Consider the following 12861-nt stretch of genomic DNA (forward strand, 5'->3'; position numbering starts at 1 on the left):
CATGCACTAGGGTGTGGTGGGAGAATAAAATAGTGTGGCGAGCGCACCGAGCCCGAAGCATGGCGAGCGCAGTGCAGTTTAACCTGTGTCCATGTTGACATTCGGGTCAAAAAATGTGAAAACCCCCATGTCGACTTAATGACCCTATCAACCTAACCCATGTCGACCTTCCTGCATGTTGACCTAGACATGTGTCGACCTAATGACTGTCTAACAACTTGCTGGTGACCAACTGATCCACACCGCTTTCATGAGGGGCATAACCTAGTATTGAGGCCGCTCTCTATAACCTAGTATTGAGGCCGCTCTCTATAACCTAGTACTGAGGCCGCTCTCTAAAACCTAGTACTGAGGCCGCTCTCTATAACCTAGTATTGAGGCCGCTCTCTATAACCTAGTACTGAGGCCGCTCTCTATAACCTAGTATTGAGGCCGCTCTCTATAACCTAGTACTGAGGCCGCTCTCTATAACCTAGTACTGAGGCCGCTCTCTATAACCTAGTACTGAGGCCGCTCTCTATAACCTAGTACTGAGGCCGCTCTCTATAACCTAGTACTGAGGCCGCTCTCTATAACCTAGTACTGAGGCCGCTCTCGATAACCTAGTACTGAGGCCGCTCTCTATAACCTAGTATTGAGGCCGCTCTCTATAACCTAGTATTGAGGCCGCTCTCTATAACCTAGTATTGAGGCCGCTCTCGATAACCTAGTATTGAGGCCGCTCTCGATAACCTAGTATTGAGGCCGCTCTCGATAACCTAGTATTGAGGCCGCTCTCGATAACCTAGTATTGAGGCCGCTCTCTATAACCTAGTATTGAGGCCGCTCTCTATAACCTAGTATTGAGGCCGCTCTCTATAACCTAGTACTGAGGCCGCTCTCCCTACCTTACCACTTTATGTCCTGTTCATCCCTGCCATGCTCAGTTCTTGCCGTCTTGCCTGCACCTCATGTCACTGGTCTGTCTCCACCTCCCTCTACACTGTAAGCTCCTTGGAGCAGGGCCCTCTTCCCTCCTGTTCTCACAGCCCTGTTCTTGCATTTCAATTACAGCTCTCTTACTCACCTACCACCTATACCTCATCTCTTCTCACCTGTGTTCGTTTCTACCACTGCCAACCTTCCCCCGATAGCATGCAGACATCTCCTCTGCATCCCTACATCGCCGCTGTACTGTGTACTAAGCATTGTGCTGCTATCTGTTACCTGTGCTCTGTCTCTGTACTTCAGTTACAGTTATGTTTAGTCCTGTGTACCCTGTATTGCTTTGATATGTGCCCTATGTATGGCTCTGCGTACAACTCGTGGCACCTAAATAAAATGTAATTATACCATCTGCTATGGTAAATTATGTATGTATGGTTTCATGCATGCGCTGATCTGGTCCATTCATTTGTTTGCCATTGGCCCAGTATTTGGCTCTTGCCAGGTAAGCGTCCATAACGATCAAATTCTCATTCAGCTGCATTTGATTTAGGTTTGTCCATTGATTGTGTAAGCTTCATGCACAATACAGTAAAGCAATTTTGTTTTTGTGTTTTATTTTTGTTTGTTTTATATCCAAATTCCCTTTTGGTGGCAAAATAATCATCCATCGGCCTGTAAACCATTTATGGTTCCATCAATGGCTGATGGCCATCCCTAGTTCGAAATCCAAAACAAAGACCAAACTCTGTTCGGCAGGTGATTCCCATTGTCGTATGTTGAGTCATTGTTCAAATTGGCCAATCTGTGCGATCCTGGTAGTTGACAGAATTCCACAGTGTGTGGTCACCTGCAGCCTCATGTGCCAGGACCAAAGATTGTTCATTTTTATCCTGACTGTATTCCTCTCCCACAATGTTATTTAATCGTAATTTGTTTTTTTTGTTTTTTAATTATAATCATTCGAACTACAAAAAGCAGTTGATGGAAGCAATTTGAAATATAGCCATTTATTTTAGTCATTTGTGCTATCAATCAAATTGTTGATTTCACAGCAAAGCCCTTCAATATTTCCCTCCATCCTTACTTGTAGGTGTAATCTTAAGGCCCCATACACTTGTGTGTTTTGGGCCGATTTCAACAGATTCCAACGGATCGGGCTGAGAAATCAGCAAAAATCGCATGAGTGTAATCCGATGCGTGGTGCCATGTGGATCAGCGTCAGAGGTCTGACCTGCTTGCACGTCCAACCTCTGACTAACCCCCTCCTGGTGTCAGAACAGGGCTGCATACGGTATATCACATGTCATAGGACCGCATGTGACCCTGCCACCTGGGGGGATCAGATTGTTATACACTGCTGCAAGAAGTCGCGGTAGTGTATGGCCGCCTTTATTGTGTGAAAGTTGCTAACATTTTGCTCAATCCCTAAATGTGCATGTGCTGCGTTACCAAGTACCCAGAGTTTGGGAGAGCCCAAGCAACATTTTTGAAGGGGCCCATGTTCCCTAGAGCAGCAGTTCCCAAACTTTTTTCTCTTCCCGTACCTCTTGATTAGGATTTTCATTTATGAAAACCATGTCCTCTCAATTTGAAATATCCACATTACTTACAAGTGAATAAGAAGTGAGTGGTATGTGTGTCCATATATTAAGGAGTAGCAGAGGAGTATTGTGCGGTCAGAAATATGGCCGCTGACTGTGTACGGTCTCCAGGGTGCCAGTCCGGGGCAGATGGAACGCTGATGTCTGAGGGCAGCGCAGGTAGCTCCCAGTGGATTGCTGGTCGGGCAAAAGCACGAGGAGATGATGCAGACCGAACCGGAAGTGGCGCAAGGTGGTTAATCTCCACAGCAATGGGAGACGACTTCCACTATCAGGAGACTTATTTTCTCTTTTTTACACCGTTACAATTATTATTATGAAGTACCCCCAACCGGTCTGCAATGTACACGTCCCCCAGGTTGGGAACTTGTATTAGAGAATAAATACTCCGATTCACATTGGCAAGTTTCCCTGTTCATATAATAAGTGCCTACTGTGTTTTATGCCTCAACTTCATATGGTGTTAGACATTGTCCAGACATTTGTAGTTATACCTGTTCTAATTGGTAGTTTGTACCCGAACAGCTCTTAACATCTGCTTAAATGTTCTTTAAAGGTTATTTTATTTTTATTTCGACTTTCATTCATAAATGGTTTATAAAGCAAGTATACACAGCTGGTTTAGGAAAATAGGAAGGTTCCTGTAGACTGTAAACCAGCTTTGAAGTAATGATGATTTGGGGATGCAGTGTGCGGAGATTAGAAGGTTTTTTTCCCAATTAAATTTTTTTTTTTTTTAAATACACTGAAACGAATACTATAAGGAGATTAGTACTTCTGCGTCCTCTCTATTTTGATGACGTAAATGCTGGCCTCCTAAACGTCTGTTTAAAATGTGTGTGTGTGTGTGTGTGTGTGTGTGTGTGTGTGTGATTATTTGGAAGCCTGGCTAAGAACTGGATTGCTGAGCAGGAGATAATGTAGTTGTATGGTATAGAACATGACATCAGCTTTCATGTAACCTAGGAGTGAAATAATGAACTTTAATTCACCTTTGTGACCTCTTTAAATAGGTGGGATAAGCGTGCTTATTGCACAGTAAGAAGCTTACATGGTTTGTCTTCAACTGTTTCGATTGGCTGAGTAAACCTTACCCGGTGCATTACCAATTAGAGCAGAACAAAATGGCAGAGATTCTGTTTTGTGATGTGTTCTTCTTTTAGAGGCCTGATCTTTAGCACCTACTATATATCACTAGGTTTACTGAGGAATTAATATATTCTTTTATATACTATACTGTTTTTATATACTTTAAACACTATCATACACAATGGCAGGTATTCAATGCTGTGGGCGAGCGGCGACAGCGAGACAGGACTCCCTCCTCCCTGTCTCCCCCCCCCCCCCCCCCGTCATACGACAATTCCCCCTCGCCCCATTTTTTTGAGCGAGGGGGAATTGGCATATGCGGCTCCAGAAGCAGCGAGACTCGTGGCTAAATACAGCAAGTTTTCTGCATTAGCCGCGGGTCTCACTGTTTTGGGGAATTCTCGCCGTCCTGTGACGGCGAGGTTTTCCCCAGAACGTTGAATAGAGCGAGCGGCCGGTGCAATCCTCGCTGTTTAACCCCCTCGCCAGCCACATTGAATACCTGCCAATGTGGACAATTTTACCAAAACATTGGCTAATTACATATTCTCGGGCTAAAACTGTCCATTTTGCTACCCCCTCATCGTTGCTGCAGTCAAGTTGAACAGTCCTAGACACGCCTAGTTGTTAGAATGTGTTTTTTTGGAACACCGGACATGTTTGTGTTTATTTTTTTCTCTGAAAATGCGTCTATCTTCGTATGCAGATACAGCCATATTCACACACAGAATATAAGCATGCCGTATAGCCTTTATTGCACAGTAAATTTTTTTGGTTTGCTCACACTAGGCATCCCATGTATTAAGGATAGATGTAGGAGGACACATCTATACTGTAGATTTAGTTTTTCCCAACCTCTGTCTTCAAGTACCCCCAACAGTTCACATATTTTCCAGGTCTCCACACAGAATTGCAAGTGAAATAATTAGCGCCACCTGTGGATCTTTTAAAATGTCAGTGTACGAGTGAACCTGTACACCTGCCGGGTGACTTGGAAATCGTGTAATGTTCGGGGCTACTTGAGGACAGCGGTTCGGAACCACTACTGTAGATGAATGCAGACAAAATAGTTTTGTGGCCCAGGTATTTATTTACAGAGTACTTTTGATATTAAATTGTACATAATAGTTGGGTAGGTGTAAAAATTCTACAAGTTCACCAGTAGTGGAAGCTGGTCAGTGAAATCATATATGAATGCATACAATGTACTCATTTTTTCCATTTCTAATGTGGCATAATCTGTGTATTTTCCAGGTGTCACTATTGAAGCTTCAGAATGGGAAAGCAGAACAGTAAATTGCGACCTGAGGTCCTGCAGGATCTTCGGGAAAACACAGAGTTCACAGACCACGAGCTGCAGGAGTGGTATAAAGGTTTCCTCAAGGATTGTCCCACCGGACACCTAACCGTAGAAGAGTTTAAAAAGATCTACGCAAACTTCTTTCCATACGGCGATGCTTCAAAGTTTGCCGAGCACGTGTTTCGCACCTTTGACACAAATGGCGATGGGACGATTGACTTTCGGGAATTTATCATCGCGCTTAGTGTCACTTCACGGGGGAAACTGGAACAGAAGCTTAAATGGGCGTTCAGTATGTATGACCTTGATGGAAATGGTTATATAAGTCGTGGAGAGATGCTAGAAATTGTCCAGGTGAGAACCAGTTTCTTATTGTTGTTGAAATGAACTGTGAACCTGCTCTGATTTATTGAAGTGTCTTACACTAACCATGCAGTCAGAATTAAAGGTTCTTCTCAGCAATGTTGGTAAATGCTTTTAAAACAAGATTATTGTTGTCTGTCCGTGCTTGCCAAAACGGTGCTCAAGATCGAACAGGTCATGTTTTCCAGGCCACCTAGCTGGGGCACAGGTGCAGTCATTACTTAAGATGCCCATACACGGTGCGATGATCGCACCCATTATGGGCTGGATCGCATCGCAACTCATGCAAGAAAAATGTGAAGGTACATGGGTGGTAACAAGACCTCTCATTGGTCTCGTTTGTTGTACCTCCCATGCACGAACATCCACGATAATCTTTTCTGAGCAGAATCTACGATTCAGAAGGTCTTTGCGCTGCCACATTTCTTTATCAGGTTAGAATATGGAGAAAGTATAAATCCCACCATACTATCGTAATTTTTATAATAAATAATTTAATATTAATATGTGCACACCTAAAAAAGACAGTATTTGTTTGTTTTATCTGAGTATCCTCAAATTATCTAAGAAACCCCCCCCCCCAAGTTCAGGAGTCCATTCTTATACATATGAGGTCCAAGAAAGCCAAAGAACTTCTGGATGTTAAAGAATTCTTTCAGATACGCGTATTCACATCTTGATTTTGGTGAGCCCAATGAATTGCACCTTCACACTTTTTTCTCCAGTCTAACTGAATTAACTGCACTTCCAAACGCCTAATATTTAGTTTGTAACATAAGCGCTTTGGTGTCCTGTGCAAAGGGTGACCATTTTATATATCATAAAAACAGTTTTATTTTTGGAATTCATTTTTGGTTGTATTTAATATCGATCTGTTTGAGTGAAAAACTGCTCAGCGTCTGTTCTACATTTGTTGTTCAAATGATAAATACGGTAGACTTATCTGCTTGAAAAACAATCCGTATAAAACCCATTTCCAGTAGAATAATCTGATTCCGTTTTAAAGAATGCATTCAATTCTGTGCTCTCGCCAACTACAGCATTATGATCTTTCGATGTAAACCACTTAACCATTTTTAAGTAACAGGCAATCAATATTGTGAAGCCTGGCTACACACATTTCCTGAGCTTGTATTACATTGCGTTACAGTATTTGTAGCCTCTTATGGAATGTAATCCTCTAACAAATTAGGGCATTTGTGCTGCTTAGAACCGAATACATAGCCCTCTATTGCCGCTATTTTATCGGTGTTGCAGCACCTATTTAATGTGGCCCTACAGATTGTCATTACCGCAAATAGCCTTTAAAATTTGTTTTTGAAGACTCTGAAAAGTAAATAGGAAATATTGTGGGGTGTGGTGAATGGAACATGTTGTTGTTTTAATATGTCCTTTTAATAGAAATAATCAAGAGTTCAAAAGATCTGTTCTTTATCCCTTACATGGTTACAGATAATGTGTAAAAATGACTAATGTGGAAGTGGTGTGTATCCCTTCTACTGTCAATGGTTTCATTCGTGTAAGGGCACAAAAAAAAAAAATTAAAGTAAAGATGTAAATGAGGATTACTGTATGGCCATTGTGGACACAGGTAGTAATCTTTGCTTTTGCTGAACATCCGAAGAGAAGCTGTCATTAGCGTAATCTGTTTGCAGCGGAATACTGCCACCTAGCAACCAAGCGTGGTCATACCGTTTACACAGAAGTGTAAGTATATACAGTACGTATGTCCATGCAGGTTGGCACTCCCATTCATGCAACGAATGCCGTGGTGCTCTGTAGAGAATTAATATAGACTGTCTATGACCAGGCACTCAGCGGACTTAACGTTTCGGGTTTAGTTTTCAGTGACCCGTCATCAGGAAGATATACATTCCTGTTGACGGGTCATTGAATATTAAATCGGAAATGTTGAAGATCGTGCTGTATTGGGGTAAGCTCCTTTCAATAAGTCCGCTGAGTGCCTGATCATAGACTGTCTATATACTGTGCTTCTTAACTGCAATAGCTTGCTGTGTCTCCAGTCTGCACATGTAATCAGATAAGCCCCATTATGTATTTCAGATGCCACTTCTGATTCATTTTGTATAGACTTATAGATGGTTATTTTGAATGCAAACAGACAAAAGAAGCCGCTCTATCTGTGGAAGATAAAGACTCATATGGCTTCTTCCTATGCGTAAAGGAGGAGAAGTGTGCAATGTGCCTGTGTGATTATCGGCAGTGTTAGAACAGTCAGTAGTGCTGGCAACTCAGACACCTACATCTATGGATATATAGGCAGGTGCCGTTGCCAATACACTGCAGCAAGGCCCGGGCTGCGGCAGGCGCTGGGCTGCATGTGAGATCTCCTAAGAGTAGCGAGATCTCGCACATGCTCAGTTAGCGGGCCAGGGAAGACTGGGTGCATCAGTACTAGACTGATACCTCCAGTGGGGGGGTCTGGTAGCGATTGCCGGTGGAGGAAGTTTTCACTCCCCCCACTTTGGCATCAGAGATGTCAATACATCGCAAATATGCAGCTTCCTGCTTTGCCTCTGTGTATGGCCGAAGCATGAAATGTATTGTGTGGGTAGAATAATCTGCCCCTGTATGAGGTATCCCTTGGAGTACACTTACCACAAGTTGAATCAAAGATCTTCATACACTTGTTGTATTACTTAAACTGTTGCTTCTCAAACTCCTCAGGGTGCACTAACAGCTCTGGTATTAAAGAAGTCCATACATAAGCACAGTTGGTTAAATAAAAATGTTGGTGTGTCTTGGGGAACAAGTTTGAGACACAAGGACTTAGGGCCCAGTCTTTGTCATTACTGTATTCTTGTGGGAACACAGTCACCAGGCTGTGATATTCCAGTAATGGCCAAACCACCAGGAATCAGTGGTAGAGGTTTGGCCACGCCTCTTGGCGCATTGCTACCCCTTACCCACCTGCTCCTTCCTCAAACATCTGTCTGTTGCTACTGGTAGACATGCCACCTGTTCCCTGCTGCCCAACTGTGCAGTGCCGCGGTGACTGGTAGCTTTGTACTAAAAACAACGTGTGAAAGAGTGTATATCTCCTGGGGGTTTTTTTGTAGCTGATGTTAATTCTGATACTCTAACCCCCCCAAATTGCTTTTCAGGCGATCTACAAGATGGTGTCATCTGTGATGAAAATGCCAGAAGATGAGTCTACACCAGAAAAGAGAACAGACAAAATCTTCAAGCAAATGGACACGAATAATGATGGTAAGGCCGCACGTCACAATATCTGTGTCCAAGCTGCTTATTTAAAATAAAAACATCCTGCAATGTTAAATTTTATTAAACAATTAATTTAATTTTACTGTTTTTTTGCTATAATGTTTCCCACAATTCACACTTTCTTGTGGTTAAGGTGCCCATACACATAAGATTTATCTTCAGATCTGGCTGGATGGAACAAAAACATGGTTATGGATGAGTGACAGTTTGGCAGTTTTCCAGCATTTCCAAGCAAATGGTCAACTGTCATTTGCTCTCATCCATAACCATGTTTTTGTTCCAACCAGACAGATCTGCAGATAAATCTGCGTGTGTATGGCCACCTTAAGAGCATCTCTTCTGCAGTCTCTAAGCCGGCCACGCTTCCAATCAGACACATACAGTATATTTCTCTCTACCAAAGACCTTTAACCTTTAAAAGGAAGCTCTGACAAAGGGGCTTATTAGCCCTATTCCCTGAAAGCTGGGGAATTGGGTTCTGATTACTTGTGAAAGAAGCTTTATAATTAGAACCTCTACAAGAGAGCAGTTTCCATGTAAATCAAATATTATTTTTTTTTTGCAATTTATCCCGTGTTTGATATAAGCATGTTGCCATAGAAATGGGTTATTATTGTGAGATAATGACATGCCATTTAGGAGAGGGCCGGACGCACTGCAGCTCTTTACATAATCCAGCGGAGAGACTCCATCGGCAGAACGCCACTTGCTGCTTTTAACGTTTGAACCTCACTTGAGACCAATATTGTGTCTGTTCCAGCGCACTAACAGAACAAAGTAAAATGCAGAAAACAAAAATAAATACAAAAATAAAATAGGCAAGAATATAAGACTGTAGTCTAAAAATAAGCAATATGAGAGATGTAAATATCTCGTAATTCTATCCAACTGAGCTTGTGCTAAAGACATCAAAATATTGCAACTAGGGATGCCAATCCCGGGGCATTTTTTCAATCCCGGGTTCCGGGATTGAAAAATGCTCAATCCCGGGATTGGCATCCCTAGTTCGCAGGCGTGTGACCCATACCCACCTCCACACCGGCCGACCCGCACATTTACTTACATTGGCAGGCGGGCGGCCGGGAGTGGAGGGGGTTCAGAGGTGCACGGTGCCTCCGGGCGCGTGCACCACCTCCTCAGCAGCCGGAGAAGAAGTAGGCGGGCGCGGGTGAAGGGGCAGATGGGCAGGAGAAGAGGTGGGCGGGCAAGAGAAGGGGTGACAGAGTGGGCGGTGTGGCCTGTGCAGCATGACTGTCACGCTGCGCAGGAACAGCCGGGCAGCGTCTGAGCGAGTGCTCAGACACTGTCCGGCATTAGAGTGCACATGCACAGTCTAATCCCGGGATTAAAATCCTGGACTTTTTAGGGCCAAGTCCCGGGATCGGCCTCCCTAATTGCAACTGTGTTATATATCCAATTTAACTCTATCTCTTACCCTTCGCCGGCCCGAATTTGCTAAAAATTGCTCGCAACCCTATGGAGCAGCGGATGCTTTTTTGGCAGAATTCAGTCTGCCGTAAAACTCACGAATCACTCGCAGCGAATAGTATTGTCCCCTTAGCCTTAAGTTTGAAACTGCAATATTTGATGCTGTTCAAAAAAATATTCAATACAAATGTATAATAAAAGAAATACGGAAACACCTTTTTGGTAAGCAAAATGTGTAGCATTTTCCTGTCTTACTTGCATCTCTTCTTCTTTTTTTTTTTTTTTTAGGTAAACTTTCCCTTGAAGAATTTATTAAAGGTGCCAAGAGTGATCCTTCAATCGTCCGATTGTTACAGTGCGACCCAAGCAGCACAAGCCAGTTCTAATGATTTCCACCCGCACGGACAGCCGCAACCAAACAGGCTTGTCAATCAAGCTCTGCTTGCAAGTGAATGATGCCTTCTCGGTCATTCCTCTTCTCTTCGCGGATAAACCCCTTGTCAGATTGTTTTCTGTGTATTAGAGAGAAAACAACCTTGCGCCCATTTTATTTCCCAGTAACACAACATTCCGTAAACCTTCTGTGCGGGCCGCGCCCAGTGATGGATAAGTTTTGCGTCTGGATACAAAGGAAAAGTGCCGTAAAGTCGCTGCCCTGGATTCTAAACCTGTGAAATCATTCTGCTTATGTCAATGATAGGACGATGATGAACTAACATTGATGGTGGTTTCACTTTGCAACAGAAGCTGGCCAAGAGATATGGGCCATGCAGAAAGCACAATAGTCCCCGTCCGTCGTCCCATCCCCCCCTTCTTTTATTCCTAAATACAAATGGCTTGAAATTATTTTGTAATAAATGAAACCATTAATTTGCACATACATGGACAGAAACACTGTGTATGTATGTGTATATATTCTATGTCTGTGTGTGCCGTTTATGTATAGAGAATGCATGTACAGCTCATTGTATATTATAGAACTATGATTTTTGTCCCAGTTTAAATTAATTCCATGCCAGGGGACTACCTCCATTGTTATGAATGGGCTTAACGGAGAGCGTACATATAAACTCACCCTCCCATGTACCAGGCTTTCTGTATATGTGATTTTACTAATATTCTTGAATGGACATTACTTTCTGTGACCCTGAAACATGTAGTGAGGAAAAGAAAATTGCTGTTTTAAAACAAAAACTGCATGACGAGCGAACGAGCTATATTGTGGCTTTTTTCACTATTTACCTACAGAATGCAAACTTTTCATATATATAATTTTTTTTTTTTTTTTTTTGGAGAAAGATTCCTGTCTTATGTGAAAAGTTCCAGAGCCTATTGTGTTTAAAAAGAAAAACAAAAAACAAAGAAAAACAAAATTAAACATGATAAAAACATTTCACCGTTTTACTGAATGTAATCTCTCTCTTTTTTTTGGGGGGGGGGGGGGGGGGGGGCTAATAAAGGGCCTGATTCTGGTTCACTCGCAAAAGCAAATGCTCTCTCTCTAATGGACAGGTGGGGCAGATGTAACATGTGCAGAGAGGTTCATTTGGGTGTTACTTTGTTTCTGTGCAGGGTAAATAGTGACTGCTTTAGTTTTACACTGCAATATATATTTATTTATTTATTTACAGTTTCTTATGCAGCACAGCAGATGCTATTGCACTTTACAATAGTAGACAGTGATAGAACAAACTAGGTAACAACAGACAGACTTGGATGTAGGAGGGCCCTGCTGCAAGCTTACAATCTATAGGGATATAGGAGGGAAACGCAAGGACAGGCATCAGTAATAGCATAGCAGTCCCACCAAGTTACAAGTCCAGAAGGGAAGCTATGTAATACATAAGTGCCTCACAAGGTTATGCGTGTAGAACTTAAATATGATAGGCTTGCCTGAAGAGGTGAGTTTTCAAGGAACACTTGAAAGTTTGGAGGCTAGTGGAGAGTCTTATTGTGTGTGGAAGGGCATTCCATAGGATGGGAGCAGCCCGATGAAAGTCCTGTAATAGTGAATGGGAGCTAGTGATACGTGCAGAAGATGCAGATCTTGTGCAGAGCGGAGTGGTCGAGATGGGAGATATTTTGTGATAAGTGCAGAGATATAGGCTGGTGCAGTATAGTTAATAGCTTTATATGCCAGTAGAAGTGTTTTATATTGAATACGCTAAAACACAGGTAACCAATGGAGGGACTGGCAGAGCGAATCAGCAGACGATGAGCGTCTTGCAAGGAAGATCAGCCTAGCAGCAGCATTTAAAATGGATTGTAGTGGTGAGAGTCTGTTCTTGGGAAGACCAGTTAGGAGACTATTGCAATAATCAATGCGGGATATAATGAGTGCATGGATAAGAGATTTAGTGTCTTGTGTGAGATACGGTCGTATTTTGGATATGTTTTTTAGATGCATGTAACATGATTTGGAGACAGATTGAATGTGGGGAAGAAAGGACAGGTCAGAGTCGAGGATGACCCCTAGGCAACGAGCTTGTGGGGTAGGGTAGATTGTTGAGTTGTCAACAGTGATGGAGATATCAGGATGGTAACTGTTCTTAGTTGCCAGGAATATAAGTAATATAGATTTCAGTTTGAAGTACAAACACCACCCAAATCTAAAGGTCCATACACACTGTGCGACTATGCCCAGAGTGTATGGACAGCGATGATCTCTATCATCGCTGGGGGGGGAAAGACGCTCAGTGCATACACACTGGGCGGCTTTCCCCCTGCCTGGCATGGTCAGCAGGGGGGCGGATGGCTTTGCGTAGCACAGCGCTGGTGTAATACCAGCAGATGAGCGGCTTTCCTGGCGATGATGCGGTAGCGCACAGCAGCACTCATCGCCGGACCATACACACAGGGCAAAAGATGGGTTTGTGTAATTATTATCAAAGGCGCCCTTCCCAGCAA

The 12861-nt window shown here is 43.0% G+C and overlaps 1 protein-coding gene across 3 annotated transcripts in view; it reads left to right on the plus strand.

Annotated features, from left to right (window-relative positions):
- HPCAL1 (hippocalcin like 1) overlaps positions 1 to 11358 on the plus strand; it is a 131037-nt gene extending 119679 nt beyond the window's left edge. For all 3 annotated transcript variants that reach the window (XM_083178545.1, XM_083178544.1, XM_083178546.1), the window contains 3 exons: positions 4872 to 5271; positions 8406 to 8511; positions 10243 to 11358. In XM_083178545.1, coding sequence (XP_083034671.1) covers positions 4894 to 5271; positions 8406 to 8511; positions 10243 to 10340 — 582 coding nt within the window. In that variant the 5' untranslated portion in view covers positions 4872 to 4893 and the 3' untranslated portion in view covers positions 10341 to 11358. The remainder of the gene's footprint in view (positions 1 to 4871; positions 5272 to 8405; positions 8512 to 10242) is intronic.
- The last annotated feature ends 1503 nt before the right edge of the window (positions 11359 to 12861 follow it).

Source organism: Crinia signifera, chromosome 3 (assembly GCF_055691185.1).
Source record: "Crinia signifera chromosome 3, ASM5569118v1, whole genome shotgun sequence".
NCBI classification, from domain to species: Eukaryota; Metazoa; Chordata; class Amphibia; order Anura; family Myobatrachidae; genus Crinia; species Crinia signifera.